The following is a 19,458-nucleotide window of genomic DNA, read 5'->3' on the forward strand; positions in this document are numbered from 1 at the left end:
TGTACTTGGGCTCAGCTTAAATATGAAAGGAACCAGTTGAGCACTTTAAACATTTCTCTTGGCTGCTTAACTTTGCTGCAAGTGGTGGAGATGAGGAGGAATGCAGTGTCCTCCTGGACCATTTGTAAACTCGGATTTAGACTTTGAGATAAAACCCCCCTTCCCAGTGCCCAGTTCCCAGTGCCCAGTGAGTGTCGCATTTTGATTTCTTCAATTTGGTTAAGATATATTCTCCTCGCCATATCTTTACACAGTTCGTACATCCCTTTATTGGTATGATTATTTGCTTAACTAAAATGTACACGCAACGGACAAAGCAATCTCGAGAAGCCAAGTCATAATTCGTATATATATAGTCAATAGTAAGACCCATCCGCTTGTGTCGTGGATGTTTCGTATTTACAATAATTTACATAGATATTTAAGCACATTACGGGTAGTAACCACTCCATCGGTCCACTCTCTAGCTGTACAGCAACTCGATATCTTACCAGCTAGATATTTTAATTATTGTTCTCTCTGTGGCTTCTCCACTGACTATATCTCCTTGTCCGTATCTGTATCTGTATCTGTTACAGAATATCTATAGCTGTGTCAATAGCTCGTACCTAGTCTCCTCCGTTTCTCTATCTACTCTGCTTGACATTCCTTGGTCGCTGCTTGGTTATTTACACGGCTGCCAGCTACAATAAATGATATACATATGTTTCCAAGTCCTTTGTATAAATTCTTTAGAGTTATCTAACGCATCCTCGCTTCTAGCTTCTCGCTTTCATTACAAAAATATCTATCTGTGCTCTGCCCTGCGGCTAATTAACTTTATCGTTTGATTCGCTAGACGTTCGTCACTCCGAGCTTGGCCAGGTTGCCCAGCGTGATGGCGTCTCCGGGCTGGAGCCGGAGGGCCGCTTTGTAACTGGCCGCCGCATGATTGGTGCGTCCCAGAAGGTGCAGTATGGCCCCCAGGTTGGTGTGGGCGTGGACGTCATCCGGCCGCAAAGCCACAGCCTGTTTGGATGGAAATAGGGTTTAACTCAAGATCCCTTCTGGCTGTTTTGTAGTTTGAATGCCTCACCTTTCGATACCACATTTCAGCTTCCACTTTTCTGTCCAGTAGTCGCATGGCAGTGGCAGCTGCCACAACCAGAGCGTAGTCCTGGGGCGCCAATTCCGCGGCTCTGCGGTGATAAATGGCGGACTCGTGGTGCCGCGACTGCAGAGATAGAAATTCAGCTGAAAGGATTCACAATTGTTACATTGTTGTTGCACTTATTATATCGGATAATAAACCCACCATAATGATGGTAAACACTAGCTTGTTCCGGCGCCAGTTGCAAGGCCCGCTTGAACCACATCTCCGCCTCCGAGGCGCGACTGCTCTGCAAGGAATAAAGTATTTCAGTTTTAAGTAACTCCCACAAGGTATAAAGACTCCTTTACTTACATTTCTGGCCAAGGTGATGCCGTAGGAGAGGTGGGCAGCCACTTGATTGGGCTGCAGTTCGAGGGCCGCCCTGTGGTGGCGTTCAGCCTCGTCCCACTGATGCAGGCGTCCCAGGACATCTCCTATTCGCTGGTAAAGCACTTCTCTCTGCTGGAGAACCCCTGGCAGGGAAGAGAGAGCCTCCCGGTAGACAGCCAGGGCCCGCTGGAGCTTCCCCTGCTCCACGTAGAGCGCTCCCAGCTGCAAGTAGACCGAACTCCTGGCCTGGTCGTGGGCCCCACGATCGCGGACAGTGGCTCCGTCTAGCTTGGATCCAGCCTGAAGGATCTCGATGGCCTGCTGTCGCTTGCCGAGGGCTATGAATGATATGCCCAGATTGAGGTAGGCCGCTGTTGGGAAAGAGGAGGGGGTAGAAGCACATCCCTTTGAACGACTGTGTCGGTAACACTCACCTGCCAAGTTCGGCCGGAATTTGATGGCGCGCTGAAAGCACTCGACGGCTGCTAAATAGTCCTGCTGGTTCTGGTGCAGGATGCCCCTGAAGCGAGAAAGCGAGAGCGAAAGTGTTGACATTAATAGACTGAACTTGTCGGGCTCTTGTGATCTAATTAGAGCGCCTAAATCGGAGGGACTGCCCTCTTGTCGGGGCCCTGGAGCTTGGCTGGTGGAGTGCCTGCCGAGCTGAAGGGCTGCTACTTAAAGGAGCAGCTCGAAATACATTTAAAGAAACTAGACAGACAAGCTTGAAGGGTGAATATTATATATATATTTATTTGAGTTAATGTTCAGACTGCAGTAATCAGACTTTAAGGATTAATAGTTAAAGTTTAGTTTGATTTTCAGACTGCTATTATTATGCTATTTCAGGCTAATGTATTATTAAGAACTCATTTAATTAGTTTGTTTCCAACAAGCTTAAGGCTTCAAACCCACTCCTGCCTGGCACTTTCTGCACTCGGTTTCGAGAGAACTGCAAATGCTGGCCAAGGATGGAGGGTCCTTTGACTGACTTTTTTGAATGCGGTGGGAGGTCGCTGTCAGTGGCAACAATCGCAACAGAACACACAACCAGAGCAACAATAAAGAACGAATGTTTGACGTTAGGCAAAGTAAAAAATCAAATTATACAGCTCAGTGATTTTCTGGTTTCGGTGTTTGGTTGCTGCTGGTCTTGCTCTTGCTCCTCCTGCTGAAAAACAATCCTTCTGGCGAAAGGTGTCAGAGGAAGAGGCGGGCCTGGATGCAGGGCCCAGACACACAACTAGGGAGTCAGTCAAGCAAACAAGCGAGAGCGCCGCGAGCATTGCCAATGATGATTTGATCTGAGTAAATAATGTATGTACTAGATGGGGATGTGTATCCGCAGGATTTGGGGGAAGCCATGGTTGGGCCGACAACATTGATTTTCGATTAGCGCGTGATTCGCCTTTCTAGCCTGGCTTTGCCTTCGCAGGACCTACATAATGGCGGTCCTGGCCGTGTGACCCGATTCTGAACCATTGACTTGCCAGGACTCGGGTATGGGGAGTGGGCCGTGGGTCGTGGGGGAGGGATGCACCCTTCCAATTACAAGCAATAATCTGGCTTGCGACAAGCCGCCTGACGTTGACTGACAGGCGGTAAAAAAGGAACTCGAAATGGCGCACAGAATATTCAAAGCACAACTCCGCGCTCACTTTTCTTTCATTGGGTCCTTTTTTTCTCCGGCGTTGTACTTCCGTTTTTCCCGATGGCTTTTCTTCTGGCCCGTTATGTCGCATCGCATCGCATCGCATTGCATTTCATTGCGTTGTGTCGCTTGGCTGCTGTGAAATATGCGCAATGAGCAAAAATGCAATGCGAAGAGACAAGGGAAGGCATACAACAGACAGCAGACAAAACACAGGACCCGCCAGGATAAAGAAGAGCGCAGTACACAGGACGCTTACAGACTTTGTCAGACGTTGACAGACGCCGCGACGGAAGGAGAGAGAGTGTGAAAGCTAAGGACTTTTGTCGAGCATCCCGGCTATTACACAAGCAGAATACTCAGATTATCTTGATCAGACTCAGGGGGCAATCAATATTCGATATTAGTTCCCTTTTGGGGCCTCATTAACAAGGATATAGGGAGCCTGCACAAGGTCTGAGATTCTGATTGGGGAAACCCTAGAAAATAATGTAACGCATATAAGTATTTCTCCCTGTGCATGCATCACGAAATGCGCATAGTTCTACAGCGGCACGCAAATGCCCTGAGCAGGACACAAATGGAAAAGCGGGAAGAAGGATGCTGTCGCTCGGCTTGGAGGACTTGGGGGATTGGTGCGTGTCTCCGAGGGAGACGGAACCAAAAGGGAAATGGGCTTCATTTGACAGCTAGTTCGGCATTGTATTGCCGCGCGGATAGGGAGGAGTCTCATAACTAGGATGCTCCGCATAAAATGCATAAAATGGCCGCGCAAAATGCGCACCCAGGCGAAGTGCAGACAGCCGGGAGGGAAAAATGGTAGAACAGAGGCTTTCACAGATGGGGAAACTCCATTCATTTACCCCATCATCCAGTCGCTTTTGAATGTCACATGTGGGCGAATAAAAAGTAAAGAAACCTTCTATAAACATCCAAGGGTACAACGCTCTCATTGCTTCAGAGTGCTGACTCTTAATTCAAAGAATGTATATATGTCTTTCATAGAAAAGCAGTCGCAGAATACTCACAGATTGAAATGCACATCTGCCATGTTGGGTCTGTACCGGATGGCCTTCTGCAGGACTGTCTTGGCCTCCTCGTACCGTCCCTGCGAGCTGAGCACGCTTCCCAAATTGCCGAGCGCTAAAAATTAAAAAACTATTAGTTATCCTGATGGTATGATGCGAAGGACAACTCACCCTTTGGCGGATTTATGGCAATGGCACTCCTGTACAGGCTCTCCTCGTCCCGCCAGTCCGCATTCCGTCTCACGGTTCTCAGGCTCATGGCGGCCAGGATAACGCTGAAGCTTAGGAGCAGGGCACAGCGCGTTTTCTGGGAGCAGGACATCAGCCTGGAGACGCCGTAGCCCACCAGCAGGCAGAACCCCACGCTGGGCAGGTACAGGAGCCGCTCGGCCACCACGAAGCCCACGTAGAAGAGGAGATTACTGGCGGGCAGGTAGGGCAGCGCCAGAAAGCTGCAGGACATGAGGAGCACGATAGCGTGCCGGTTCCTCGGCGACAGGCTCTCCAGCTGGTAGTCTGAGGAGCAGGGGAATCCGCCCCCGCTCGACAGGGAGCTGGCACTGGAGTTGGAGCTGGAGTGGGAGCTGGCGCTGGAGGTGCTGCTGTTGGTGCTGTTGCTGCAGCTGCTGCTGCTGCGGGAGCCGCGGAAGGCGGAAGACACGAGGTGGTGGGTCTGGGTATGGTTCTGGGCATGAGAGGAACTTCCCTCGTAGACATAGCCGCTGCTGCTGTTGTTGTTGTTGCAGTCGCGGCACGGAAGCGCATCCTGATGATGGTAGGCTGCCTCAAAGGCTTGGTACTTGGAGTCGGCCAGCCGCTTGCGCTTGGAGCGGGACTTGCGACTGGCCACCTTTTGAATGTGGTACTGCGGAAAGGAAGAAGCAGATCCAGCTGCGCCGGCACCGGCCGCCTCCTTGGGCCGAGCCAGAAGCTGTCGGCAACTGCGCCACGCCACGCCCACCAGCACGGAGTAGAAGCAGGCGGACTGGGCATTCCTACGATCCCACAAGGTCGTAACCCGGGGAAAGGCGTCCATGCCCCAGTCGAAGCTCAGCACCTGCGGCTGCAGCAGTAGCCTCAAGTTAAAGACGGGCAGGTAGAGGAAGGTCAGGGATCTCGTCCAGAGGGATGGGGTGCGGGCGATGGGGTTGTCCGCTGTGGAGAAGGCCGTCTGAGGCCCCGGGACGATGACCAGGCGACCATAGATGCCGAACGCCAGAGCTCCCAGGACAATGCAAACCGATCGAAGGCGTTGCTGAAAGTAGCGATTGGAATACCAGTTGGATTGGGAGTGTCCTTCGACTTACCTTATCCACCTGACCGCTCAGGCCGCGCATCACATCGAAGAGGACGCAGACGAGTAGTGCCGTGATGGCCGTCTCCTTGCAGAGCAGACCCGCCACGGCCAGGAGCAGGGTGCAGGCCAAGGCCAGCCACTGGCGGGGGTCTCCGGACTCGCGCCATCGTATGTGCCGCAGGTAGCTCAGGTACGTGAGCAGATAGCAGACACAGGCGGCCACGTCCGCCCGGCCCACCAGACCGGCTACCGCCTCAGTGTGGATAGGGTGGGCGGCGAAGAGGGCGCCCGTGGCCAGGACCGCCCAGACGGAGGCCAGGAGGGTGCGCGCCACCTGCACCACCAGCCCGGTGGCTACGCAGTGGAGTAGGTTGTTGACCAGGTGGAAGCCCCACGGCGCAAAGCCGCCGCCTATCAGATAGTTGAGCCGGAAGCTGAGCACGCACAGAGGTCGCCAGGAGCCGTGGGAGCCGCTGTCCGTCAGCGGCGTGCCCCAGAAGTCGTCCGCGAAGCTCCGCTGCCATGGAGCGCCTCCCGACACATCTGCGTTGCCCAGAATGGCACGTCTGCGGAAGTATAAGAGAATAGTACATAGTAATGGGAATATTAAAAAATAATCCGAGTTGTTTCAATGCATTTTAAATATTTAAGCATGAGGACCTTTGCACTTTGTGCCATTTAATTGTGCATGTCCTTCCGAAGCCGGGACAAGGACTCCTGCAAAACTCTCTAAGCTAGAACCTTAAATTTTAAATCGAGTTTCGAGTTTCGCCACAGTAACTGTGCAACTTCAACCTCGACAACGACTCCAACTACAATGGCAACATCATCGACTGGCATCCTGGCTTGGTTCGCCGCACATTCACCGCACACTCGTACCTTGGCTTGCATTTTGCTCTTTGGCGGGAGTCCTTTTCGGGATTCCTTTCGTCCCCTTACCCGTCCCTGTCCCTCCCCTCTTTCTCTTCACTCTTCTCACGCACGGCAGGCGGACTTTTGTAGGATTTTGGTGGGGCGTTCGTGACAACTCGTATATCATGGAAATGCCGAAGGGGTGGGGGCCGCCAGTCCTGCCCGACTGTCTCACCTGCTCGCCGCCACTGGTTCACATAAACAAATGCCACTCTAATGCCGCCTAAAGTCGCTAGAGTCGCCTTCCTATCAGTGTCTCTGGGTCGGTGAGTGGGGCGAGTGTGGGTGGTGCCGTGTGTGTTCGTGTGGGTGGTTAGCAGGCTGAAATTCGATTTTAAGCACCACTGGAATTTCATTGCAGCATCATGGCATGCCGCAGGCGACTCCTTGCTTACTTTTTCTAACGACTTTCGTGCGAGTGTGTGTTTACTTGCTATCGCAACTTTAATAAATTTCCCTGGAAGCTCTTGCCGGAGCCCCCCCCCTCCCCACCCATAACTCAGGCGGCAAAATGACTCTTACCTGTCGTCGTAGACGAAGCCGGCGTTCAGGGTGTTCAGATACAAGACAAAGGCCAGGCTGCAGCAGAACAGACACGTGTAGTCCATGCTGGAATGGAAGGAGAGGGAAAAGCAATCGATTAGTCACTGTTTTTTCACAGGAATCTGAAACGTAGAGCTATTTATTGATCAAGTTGAGAATATAAATGCAAAGTTCAGATAGAAGAGAGCAGAGAAAGTTATGACATTCGTTTCAGATACTTTGGAGGTTGCAACTCCAGCCTGGCCTGCCCCATCATGTTTATTTTTTTGTTGCCACTTCCAGTAACTGCTGGCAGCAGCTTTCCTCCACTTTTCCTTGGCTTTCGCCGGCAATGTGCAGGTGGATTGCATTCATGACTTCCTCCTTCCTTCCATTGTTGTCATTTCGGACTTCATGACGGCAGTTGCTCCTGAAGCCCCCTACCCCGGAATTGTTATTGTTCCTGTTGCTGCTGTTGCTGTTGCATGGCAGCCGGCTTTGTTGTTGTTTACTGGCCGTTGATGATGTTGCTACAGCCATTACACATAATGAGAGCCAGCAGTCTGTTGCTGTTGCCTCAGCATTTGCTTCTACTGCATTTGCTTATCCCGCTTTTCAGCCTTTCCCAGGTCCCTTCTTGCGTTTCCCCATCTCTATGCCCATTTGTTGCTGCGGTTGCCAACGTCAACAGGCGAGGCATACTGCCGGACTCCGAGCTCCGGCATCCGGATCCGATCTCTTCCCATTTCGTCCTGGGAGGCCACCCCACGTCGTTGACATTAAGAGTCGCAGCAGCAGTTGCCGACAATAAAGGCTAACAACAGCCTTCACTGGCGTGGCTTGAACCTGTACCTGTGACTGTGGTTGTTAAGAGTCTTTCAAGCAGACCATCCTTGCAGACCTCAGATTAAGCCATTCTGGTCTGTTTCTGCTCACTGCCAGTAAGGAATCCTCTCTAGTTCCCCTTACCAAGAAGAAGCTTCAATTATTATATGGAAAAACTAACTAATCGAACGTATAAAGAAGGAATTAACAGTCCTTTCAGGCATTACATAAGAAAACTCCCAACTATATGCCAACAAAATTGCGCAACTCCAGCGCTTTTCCTTATATTTTCTGTACAACGTACATGCGAGTAATAAGCAGTTGGCTTAGGCTTAGGAATCGGGGGCGGAACTGGGCGGAGGGCTTAGCGAGATGGCATAGTTTTGTCGACGTTGACACACCGAGAGATTTGGCCGGGCCAGGACCCGGCGGATTATGACCAAATTAGCAGCATTCAATATGCGAGTAAGCCGGCGAACAAAATGGGAAAAGGCGAGAGGCCCAGACACACTTACAAAGTAATTCTATATATCCACACGCAGGACACACCCGTCGAAATTGCTTTGCTAATGAGCCATAATGATGAGCCCTGTCCGGATAGAGAGAGGTCTTCTTTTTGGCTTCATTGTGTGTGTTGGCCTGATTGATTTGCCTGCCGTTTGTTTCCGACCCATTTGCCGGCCCTGCTTAACACGCTCATCTGGGGATCTGGAGATCTGGCGATATGGGCAGCCCCCTGCTTGGGGCTTCCGATATCATCCCCTCCAGATTGTCAACTCATTTGGCGAGCGACTCGCATACCAATTATCCGCAAATAATTGCCCACAACTTGAGGTCTCTATGAGGAAGAAGGTCCTTTGTTTGCTCGCCCGAAACACTTCCCATCTTTCCTTCCTATCTGGCCCATCCACACACATGTCTTATTTTGGGAAAGCCAGTCGGGCTGCTTCGTCCTGCCATAAATCATATTTTATTTTTGTAATTAGCACGGCCACGGCATAAATAACTGGCTCTTCATCGGCTTGGGCCAAGTTCCTGCCACAAAATGGAGGAAATATTTTATGTAAATATTTGTTTCATTTTAATAATCATTACAATTATACTCCTACTGGTTCAGCCACTTTTAATTTAGGAAAAGCACTCTGCAAGTAAGGCATAATAGTCATTACATCCCTCGTCTTGTTGTTCGTTGTTCGTCCTTTCCCTTTTGATTGTCTATTTAGAAGTTGCTGGTTTATTGTTGATTAAATTTCCACTTAGGCTTATTACCTGAGACGGGGTCGCACTTTAAACTGTTTGCACTAGTTCGAGACTGTCACTAGCCACTTCCCACTCTTCCCGCCCTGAGTCCTGCCTCCAGTAGTTCCTATTTTCCACTTGCCTGCCACTTTCCATGCCACTCACCTCATGCCAGTTGGCACTTTTGTTTTTATTGCCCTGCCACCTGCCATCCTTTGCTGACCTAGTAAATTGTGTCGTCTAATGGTCTCTGCCACCCCTCGCCGCCACACGCTTTTTTCCAGGATATAGCCCTGGCAACTTCTGCAGTTGACAGTGCCCGCTTCCGTCCAGGTGATCCAGGTGTTTCTCCAACTTCCACATAATGTTGCGCCATCCAGCGAAGGTCACGTAACCTCTGGGTGCAATTCGAACAACTGGAGACCCGGCAAGGATCCATCTGGGCGGGCGGAAAAGTTACAGGGTCACTCCGCAGGACACACTTGGCGGGATTAGTCCGTAGGCCAGCGACTTTGGGTATTAAAATTCCAAATTAATTGCCGGCGAACGCCAAAAACAGCACGGAAACTGAAATTAGAAACTGGCCCAGGACTCGGGAGACTAATAGACGTGAAATTTAAGCGCATTGAATTAATTCCCCCCCTAGAACGGCAGGACCCTCCCCCATTCGCTCGGAAATAAAGTTATTCTGGGCTGACAGCAAAAACTATAATTAATAGGCGTTTTTATTTCACTTTCCTTGATTATGCATAAAATTAATTATATGCCGACACCTGCGGCCAGTGTTCTAGATCCGAGAAAGGGGTTAGCCCGCCACCCTACAGACACACCTCCGCCAGCCAGCCAGCCCGCCAGCCCAAAAGGGCAGACCTTTTTTTAGCCTTTTGGGCGCCCAGAGGTGTGCAATCATTGGGGGCCCAAATTGCTGGCGATTTCGGTTCAGTAACCCTGGCAAAAGTGAAAGTTTATTATTATGCGGTATGCAGCGTTGCCTCCTCGGCAGTGCACTGCATTTTAAGTAAGCCCCCAAAAAGACAGTCTTTCCTGGGCGTGAGCCTGGCTCTACTTTCTCACCCGCACTGGTACACCCTGCCCTCCTCAGCCGGACATCCAAACAATGAACGGAAAGTACCGTAAAAATGCCGAAAACGTTTTAAAAATGAAACGATTACTCCATTGCGGCTTGCAAACGACCAAGTTATGATAATGTTTGGCCAACTAAACTCGTTTAGTCTGCCAAATACGAATGCTCCCCCCACTCACTGTGTGGAGTGTGGATATGTGCAAGGTAAGCCTTGCAACACATGGAGGCCGGGTGGAGTGCTCTGGAGCAAGGACTACGTGGGTGGGAAGGCCGGTCTCGGGTTTCGGGCCATTTGAAGCAGTCTGGCCTGACTTTCCGGTCAGCTTTTGGTGCTGCCAATATTTTTTGAGGTATTTAGAAGCCGCACTGAGCTCTGTGGGTCAGTTTTGGTCAGTGGGGGGGAAGCCTAAATTTTTATGGGCTCCAAACTACATACGTATATGTAATAGGAAGAACAAAGTTTCCAAAAACTCTTCACTTGACGGTTTTAAAATCAAACAAAACTTCAGGGAAATGAAAACAGACATTCAAATTCAAAATCCTCTTTTCTTGATCAATAATCTCCCTTAGGAATACATGAGTTCTATCATTCATTGGTACGAAATGTCGTTTTACTTTAGAGATTCCTTTCTCTCAGTGAACGAGTGCAGATTCGAACCAAAGTCAGAAACAGATTCCGACTTTTTTGGCAGGTTTATGCTAATCAGAGAAAGCCAGTCCCGCCCACCGGCCGCCCACACATGTGCATTCGAGGACGTGGCTGTTTGAGGAAAACTTTTCATATTTTGGCCCTGCAGTAAAGTTTTCATTCGCTTTGGGGCTTTCCTCGAGTTTCGGTTTTATAACTCGTTGAACATTTGCCCAACAGTTCGTACAATTACGCCCTCGCTCCATGCACCTTTCGTCCTGCCGTTCTTCCGTCCAGTCGTCCTTTCGTCCTTCCGGTGAAAACCTGTCTGAGCGGCTTTTGGCGAATTATAGAAGTGCCGCAGTTCCGCTTGCAGCTCTCGGTCTCGAAGTCAGAGTGCGACGAAATTTGAATACAAAGCAGGCTTTATGGGCCTCCAGATCGAAGGAATCTGGCAGTGTTTAAAGAAATTCCTCAAACGCCTTGCGCAACCATTAATTTCGTCCTGGGCCTCACATAAATAATAATTAGGTAATAATTAGCATCTGTCTATTAACGGAGCTCGATAGCGCGGCGCGTCCGCCTTCCGCTCGCCCCCTTTGGCTCTCCAGGGCCATAATTTAATTTAAATGCCCGAAACTGTGAATCGTTTAATTATGTATTCGCCCAGACACACACATAGACACACACACACAGGACGCACAGGACACCCAAAACACTTAATGGCGGCAGGATGGGGAAAAGGATGCTTTTCGGATTTACTATGCAAAAATGTTTGGCGCCCGAAAAACAAAGCCAAAGCTGGAAGAGTGGAATCCGCAGCGTCTCGATAATCACTGTGTGAGGGGGGCATATGGCAGGGGCGTGGGGCAGGGGCCAGGCAGGATGCTGCGGCCTAGTTACAAACTCTGTTAAAGTGTGCGTAAACGAGCGTGTGTGAGTGTGTGTGTGTGTTTGAGCTGCGTTAATTGAATGCGCAACTGTCGTACGTTGTCCTTCCTCCATGTCCTTCCCCTCGCCACTCCCCTCCCCTCACCCTTTCGGGCCACATTTGCGTGAGCCTGTTGAACAATTATAACTGCGATGTCCAAATACCAAAGTGCCTTGAAATTGAGTCCGACGACCAACGCGGCGTATGCGTGTTGCTCTATATGCTAATTAAAATGACATGTGTCCATGTGTGCGAGCAGGATGCCACTCTCGCTCTCCGTCTCACTCGCGCAAAGTATCTATTTGTCTGAATCTGTATGTGTGTGTATCTGTGTGCTTTATGCTGTTTGCATTACATAATTATAATTACGCATACGCCATGGAGCGCATTTGATTTGCCTGCTTTTCAGCACTGCAAACTATAGTTTTTCCTAAGTAAGCTTAGTTTGCAAGACTACAAGGGTTCTATAAACCTAAAAGTCCTCCTTGAAAATAGTTACAAGTATTTTATATCCTGTTGAAGGACCATTGTCGGAACCATTTTCTCGCAGTGGAAACAAGCTTCATATTTGCACTCCCGCTACTGGCCATCAGTATGTGTGTGCATGTGGACATGGCAAATATTTACGATATTTTTGCATTCGCACCACCATATTCCTGGCTGGCGTTTTTTGTATCAGTTAAATAGTTGGCATGGAATATTTAACAGTTTTGACGCGAATCCCAAACAGCCCGCGGGACAGTGCTGAGTGGCGAGTGCCTCGCAAATAGAGTGCAAATCGGAACATGGACTGACGGCGACCGCCTGCAAAAAGTGTTACAGCCGCATGCGAAGTAATTAAACGGCAGCCCGCCTGGGCCGCTGGAGCCACTGGGGCGACTGGGGCCTCTGTGGGTGGACGGCAAGGAAATCCAATTGCTAACCACAAACATAATTAAAAACTTTGCGCAACCACAATCGATGGCAGCACGACTCCTGGACATTACACAACCCAACCGGCACGGGCACGGGGCAAAGGAGCTGTTGCAGTTGCAATAAAATCGAGCGGAAATGCACAGGGACCGCGTGACACGAAATGCACTTTTTCCCCACCCCACACACCCACACCCCATCAGGATTCGATTCGTGGCACTGAGCGAGTCCGGGCATAAATCCAATTAAATCACAAGTTACGCAATGTGTTAAGTCACGTTGTTTATTGTTTCAGAGCACACGGCAGAAGGAGCGACAGGAGCGGCAGTGTGGCAGGAGTATCGTGGGAGGAGGAGGAGGAGGAGCATCCTCGCATCCTCCCCCACCGCAATTTATGCACAACCGACAGGCAAACAACGAGGCAAACAAACAGCTCACGCGGCTGCTGCGGTGGTGTGTGAAAAATGAAATAAAATAAAATAAAAAACAAACATTGCGCGGACCAGTGCCTCCGAAAAGACACCCGAAAGCCACGCTTAAATGAAGCTCCATAAAATACGGCACAACTAAACGCAGTCTGCCAGTGGATTTCCCGGACATATATCAGTAGAGCTGCACACGCAGAGACCGCAAATGCAGTGGTGGAGTGTCAGATTCCTTCGGGCGGACTAATCCCCCAGAAAGGATGCAGACTAATATGCTTTTGGCATCTAAACCGAAGCTTAGGAGACTCCTCTATAACAGAAGCATTCTATTATTTTAATTGCATTTATTAGAGGACAGACTAAGAGTATTCACCCTCACCACAACAAAAATCAGGGAAAATGACTAAAAGGAATGGCTGTTCATTTAAAAGTTGTTTGAGGGAAAAAAGTTGGTAATGAATACCCGACCACACTCTCTTATTACTTACTTTTGGGAGAAGAAGTGGCAGGACCCGCCCGGGACAAGAACCCATCGAAAAAGAATCTGCCAAACAATTTCTGAAGTGCGTTTAAATTTTGTGTGGCTTTCAGCTCTACTCGAACTTGTTTATTTGTGGCAACCGTTCAAGTACAAGTCTGAGTCCGAGCTGGAGAAGGTAAGCCGACAACGGATGCCGACCCAGGTTTATTGAGGCATCAATTTTTCGCCGGCCAAATTATTTATTAAGTTCCCAAAAGGGGCAGCCGCCTGATTCTGATTCGAGGGCCACAAGAAAAGGGTTTTCCCTGAGAAAACTTTTAATGCGCCGCCGGAGAACCGGAAAAATAAAAGAAACCCAGAGGGAATAGCAGCTGGAAGGCAGTTTCCACATCACCTTGCCGCTCCTCCCGCTTCTTCCTGCTGCCGTTTATGGTTTTTTAATGCTGCAACATTATTATGTGGCTTCTATGCTCCGTTATTCGCCTCCGGTAGAGAAACCGAAACGGCGGAGCGTCGGAGCGTTAAAATTTGTCACGCGTCCCCTCACACACACGGGGCGTATGTGTAATTTTTTTGTACCTAGCCCCTGGCGGTCTACTCCGTCTCGGTATCGGCATCGATCGAGGTGGCAGTGGCAGCTGGCAAATGTATATAGCAAACATTTCTATCAATCATTCAAAGCGATTGATTCGCAATGCAAACCGAGCCATGCACTGGGTGGAAAAAGCTCTGACCTCAGTTCAGGCTCAGGCTGAGGGCAGGAGCTGGAGCTGAAGCGTGAGCACCTGTTTCCATTGCCAAAATAATGCACATCCTGGCACCAAACTAGGAGCCCACTCACACTCACCCACTCAGGCAAATTGACAACCGACAGATTTTTAGCCATTGTGCGAAATGCTCGTCATCTGCGGGCTGAGCTCCGGCAGAAGGTGCAGATTCGAATGCCGATGCCGATGCCGGTGGAAGTGGAAGTGCAGCTGCAGATGCAGATACAGATACAAATTCTGAACTAGTGTACACGACAAACATGCAAATAAACTGGGGGAGGGTATGGATGTGGGTATGGGTGGCAAGAACACATGCTGGTAGCATTCACTATGATGTTGCAAATTTGTATCTGCTATGAAATGTAAGAATGTAATTGATGTGCCATTTGCGGCAAGTGGGGGGCGGTGGCGTGCCCATTCGAATGCATTACAGGTGACCTCGACATATCCGTACATATTCGAACAAAATTCTGCAAAATGTGTTTTTCTCAGTGAGAACTTCATCGATGGCAATGTTCCAGTTATTTGCAAATCAAACAAAGGTTATTAGTTTGCAAAACACAAAACGTTGTGTACTGTTACTAGTAATTGTTTCAAATGATTTCTAATTAGTGATCTGTTTTCTGAGTATGGGTATGGGTGTAATTATTCCAATTAAACAAAATATTAGTATTATATTACAAGAGTACAACCTAAAACTCTTCAATGCCTAATTACGAATTTGAATTCCTTAAAATAGGGCCCTTATCGACATTTAATACCCGCCTCATTTAGTTTGAATTTCTTGAAATCGGACATTTATCTTTCATACTGCTTAATTTATTAAATCTCGTTCTATAATCGGAAACAGAATATCCTTTTCCCAGTGTGCCTTTGTTCAATGCTGCAGCATTTTAAGTAAATGCAATGGAACAAATATTGCAAATTTACACAGCATTGAGATACACTATTGTAGCCGATGCTGCAATTGTCCTGTTCGTCCAGTGTGTGTGCGGATTGGCATATCTGTGGCTGTCCTGCGGTTGCGGCCAGCCGTCCATTATGCGGCAGCATCAGACGCGGATCTGCCGCGTGTCCGTGTGCCTCTGCATTTATTCGCTAACGATATTTAATCGATGATTTATCAGGACGTCAAAATTGCCACTGCAGCCAGTCCAGGTCCAGGACATACTTGCCCATGCAAAGCCCTCCTCGTTTTGCAGTTCCAACTAATCGTCGGATTCTGATTCTGATTCCGATTTCGCTCCTTCCCTGCTCCACCGGCCCGGGGCCGGACGACGCTCAATGACCATGTTTGAGCTGGGCAAATACAACTTACTGATTTTATTGCAAATTGATTTTATGTACACCTGCCACGCCCACCAATCCCACCGCCGACCGTCCGTCGTCGTCTGGCTGACTGCCAGCAGTTTAATTCAAACAAATTTTTCATGTTTACATTGTAGGGCGATAGTGGAAACTTTTTAATCAAAGTTAATTGGAAAGTTTAGCTTTGTCATTGCACAGACCCACACACACACATACAATCGCAGGGGTACACCCACACATACACATATAGACCGTGCATAAAAAGGAAAACTAAAAACTAAAATGTAGGTTATCCTTCAGCGCACACAAAATGGTTCTCGATTCTCTGTGGGTTTCCCCTTCATTCCCCACACGCTCTGCCACTCTGTCTCTGTCTCTATCTCTATCTCTATTGCTTTATCTATAGCCATCTCTCTCTCTTTATATGCCCCTATCTCTGTCTATCTACTGTCATTGTTGCTCCTGCTGCCGTTCCACCTTTGATGATAAAATGTCATTTTGCTCGTTTACATGTTTCGGCTCTGTGTTCGGCCTTCTTCCTTTTGTACTTTTTCCAGGGCCAGGCTGACATTCAACGCTCTTGATTAAATTTTATGCAGTTTAACTATTTTTTTTTGTATGTTGCCAGCCCTACCAAGATAGAGATAGCTGGCAGTTGCAGAACCGCTCTTTTTATTACGTTTGAAGGCTGACAGACCGAGGGCCGTCGCATTCAGCACTTGAGCATAGACGACCCGCTCGGTCTCGGCCCGCCCCTGCCTCTGCCTCTGTGTCGGGCTGTAAGCTTCAGTTTATGCTGCAACCGGAAAATTAATCCTAATGAGTGCTGGCACACACATACATATACAGAGTATATGATGTGGGCGGGAAGTAAAAAAAAAAGGGAAAAGCGGTGCATTCAGTATTTTTTTGCCTCTGAAGATGTGCTTCTTTTTATGCCCTTTCTTGGGAGAAAAGTATTCGCAGTTGAAGTCAGAAAGTCCTGTCCATTTTATATCCCTAATTAGATCCTAAATCACTTTTGGAAACCCTTGAGAACCCATACGAAGAGTATCTCAATATTCGACGTCCTGCTGCAAATACCTCATCCATTCTGTGCTCCTGCCTCTGTGGCTTGGGGCAGAGATTGTTTTTGTTGGCTCCGTTGTTGCACACGTGCGTCACATGTAAAATGCAATTCCCCCACACACTCACAGGGCCGTGCAGCTGCCGTGCTTTATATAAGTGTGTATGTAAAGGATTCTCATATAAAACAACATTTTGTAAGCATTTTATGGGGCCATAGTGTGGCAGAATCGGAGTGAATGGATGATGGCTGGGGAGGGGTCTCGGGAGCTCGCTTCCTTTCAAAAGTGTTAAATGCCGCGTTTTGCATTAACTTCTATACTCGGCTGTTTCCGTGGCCCGTCCTTTGGATCTCTTTAGCCCCTTCAGGTGACCCGCAAAAAAGGATTTGCCTTTGAAACGTCACCGCCTGGCCCGGTCTCGGTCCCGGTCCTGGTCCCGGTCTGAAATGAAATCAGTGTCAATGTGAGGATAGGAAATTCGTTTTGCCAACTCTCCGCAAATGTCAGCTTTAAAATATCAGCGGAAATTAGCTTAAAGAAAGGGGTAGTTCTCGGAATGGGATTACCCGCCGGCGAAGGCGACTTTGAAGCGTTTCGATTGCAAGACGGGGCTTCGAGGTCTATATTTTGAGCTCCCCGCGGGGCTTTGGCGGGCAAACTTCACACGTTGATGTCGCCGAGTCACGGAAAAGCGTATTTAGCCCGGCCACATGTGGGTGTCGGTGCCAGGCACCTGGCCTGCCACATCCAGCACACCACTCGCAACAATGGGCGCCGAGTAAACAAATTAAAATGTATGCATAGGCAGTGGCATATGCGGCGGGGTGTCGTCAATTAGGGAGCGAATACAAAAAAACAAAAACATCAGCGAAAAAGCAGTCCCCATTCGTCAGAAGAAAAAAAACCAGAAGATTGCATAGGAATGGGTATGGGAATGGGAATCGGGACGTGGACAAATCATTTTGCCAGCGATTTCAGCGATTTTCGAGTGCGCAAATTGTTCCCCATGTGTGTCCTCAATTTTTGCTCACTTGCCAGCCAGCCATCCTGCCTGCCATTCTGCCATCCTGCCAACCGGGCCATCAACAATTGTGGTAGCTATGTATGTTGCTCTTCTAGCCTCCTCCACCTCCTCCAGTTTTGGCCAAAAGCTCGCATCGCATATTTGGTTCATGGCAGATTACGTATACGCCCAGTTTAAAAATCGTTTGCATTGCTCGGCCTGATGTTATGCAGCCTCCCCTGCCATATAGCCCTACCTCTGCCCGGGCCCCTGCGTTCCAGTTTCAGTTATTTGGGTGGCTTTTGTGTCGACGATGTTTTGGTAACAAAAGAGCAGCACGAATCCACTTTTTGTGCCCATTACCTGTACAGGTACCGTACCTGTACAGTGTGCACCCAAGGCTGCCTGCCAGGTGCTTGTAAGAAAGATCCATTCACTGAGGTAAACTAAAGATGTTTATTATTATTATTTGGATGGAGTATCCTTGGCAAGAGTAGGAAACTAAGTTCCTGCAAAAAGTTTAAATATATTCAAAAGGATATCGTTCCATTCGAGCATACCCATTAGGTGCAGCATTCTTGATTGTTTTTACGTATTTTTTGTTTCTGTTTCTGTTCTTTTTTGCGCATGTTTGACATCAATATAACTTTATTCGTGCGCCACCATACACAGCCCTATATACAGAGGCCCGAACCCAACCCATCTATTCGCAGCCCACCGCCCTTCCAAAATTCACTTGTTCCGAATAGGCAAGAGTTGCATTTTTTGCAGGGCCCCGTCCTGGGCTGGTTTGCTTTTGTTTGCCGATGGTGCTTTGTTGAAATTGTCATTTGTTACTGTTGCAATTGTGTTTGTTGTTGATGTTGAGGTTGTATGGCGAGCACATATGGTAATGTGTTCTGTTTGTTTCGATGCTTGTGGCTGACACAACATTTCCCTGGATTTTTCGACTGTTGACTTGAGGGAGACTTCTATCTCTGGGGTATAGTAAACCCCACCCCTCATAACCCTTTTTAGAAACCCCCAAACCATTCAATTATTTATTGAACCTGAAGTGTGCAAAAAACAATAATCAACAAATTTACTTTTATCTGTCACGCCCACTACACCCTCTCTCCCCTCGCTGGGTGACTCGTGACATTTGCAAATAAATAGGCAACTGTGGCAGCAACAAGAGTGCCAAACGAAAAATAAATAAGGCCGTGGAAATGGGCGCCCCAACCACGGCTCTCACGCGCGCGATTTATGGCCGAAAATGAAATTGCATTGCCACAGTGCGAGTGGCAGTGGCAGTGTGTGCATATTTGTGTATTTGCGTTTGCAGTTTAATTTAAATATTTTAAACGCACAGGCACCCACACTCCGCGGCGCATTCTCACGCACTTCCCATTTAGTTTGCTTTTCGCCCGTCTTTAATGCTGCGACTCCCACTCCTGGCCTTAACCAATATTTAAAATATGAAGACCATTAGCTAAATATTGGCTTTGGCACGCTCACGCACAAGCACACGCACCCAGGAGAGTGCCGGGTGGCTGTTGGCTGTTGGCAGGACAAGGAACATCCCGAAAAGCAGTCAATAATATTAAAGAGAAAGCGGGGCTATGAAATTGGAGTCTGCCCCGTGCTGTGCATATTTATTCGGAGCTCAGGGCCCCCAGCGAGGGGTGGGTGGGATGGGTGTGAGTGCATAAAATAAAAATAAATGTTAACAATGGCGGAAAGGCACTGCTCGGACTGGATGTCGGAGTTGCTTTCGACGGCGGTGTCAGGCTCATGCCGCACAGCCGGAGCTCCCCAGCGCAAGGACGGTGTCTTAGAGGGGCTCCACTCGCCCCCTTCTTAGCCATGATTTACCATTCTCGGGCCTGGCAAGGACATTAAAAGCGATGCTGCATTATCCTTTCAATAATATTTTC

General features: G+C 48.8%; 1 protein-coding gene across 1 annotated transcript in view; it reads right to left on the reverse strand.

Annotated features, from left to right (window-relative positions):
• Positions 1-243: 243 nt before the first annotated feature.
• The window catches only part of Tmtc2 (Transmembrane O-mannosyltransferase targeting cadherins 2), a 32,888-nt gene continuing 13,673 nt past the window's right edge, over positions 244-19,458 (reverse strand). The window contains exons 4-12 of the mRNA XM_017251712.3: positions 6,873-6,959; positions 5,449-6,004; positions 4,313-5,396; positions 4,142-4,256; positions 1,897-1,982; positions 1,445-1,833; positions 1,295-1,379; positions 1,076-1,233; positions 244-1,008 (exon numbers count right to left, since the gene is read on the reverse strand). Coding sequence (XP_017107201.2) covers positions 835-1,008; positions 1,076-1,233; positions 1,295-1,379; positions 1,445-1,833; positions 1,897-1,982; positions 4,142-4,256; positions 4,313-5,396; positions 5,449-6,004; positions 6,873-6,959 — 2,734 coding nt within the window. The 3' untranslated portion in view covers positions 244-834. The remainder of the gene's footprint in view (positions 1,009-1,075; positions 1,234-1,294; positions 1,380-1,444; positions 1,834-1,896; positions 1,983-4,141; positions 4,257-4,312; positions 5,397-5,448; positions 6,005-6,872; positions 6,960-19,458) is intronic.

Source organism: Drosophila bipectinata, chromosome 2L, assembly GCF_030179905.1.
Source record: "Drosophila bipectinata strain 14024-0381.07 chromosome 2L, DbipHiC1v2, whole genome shotgun sequence".
Taxonomy (NCBI): domain Eukaryota; kingdom Metazoa; phylum Arthropoda; class Insecta; order Diptera; family Drosophilidae; genus Drosophila; species Drosophila bipectinata.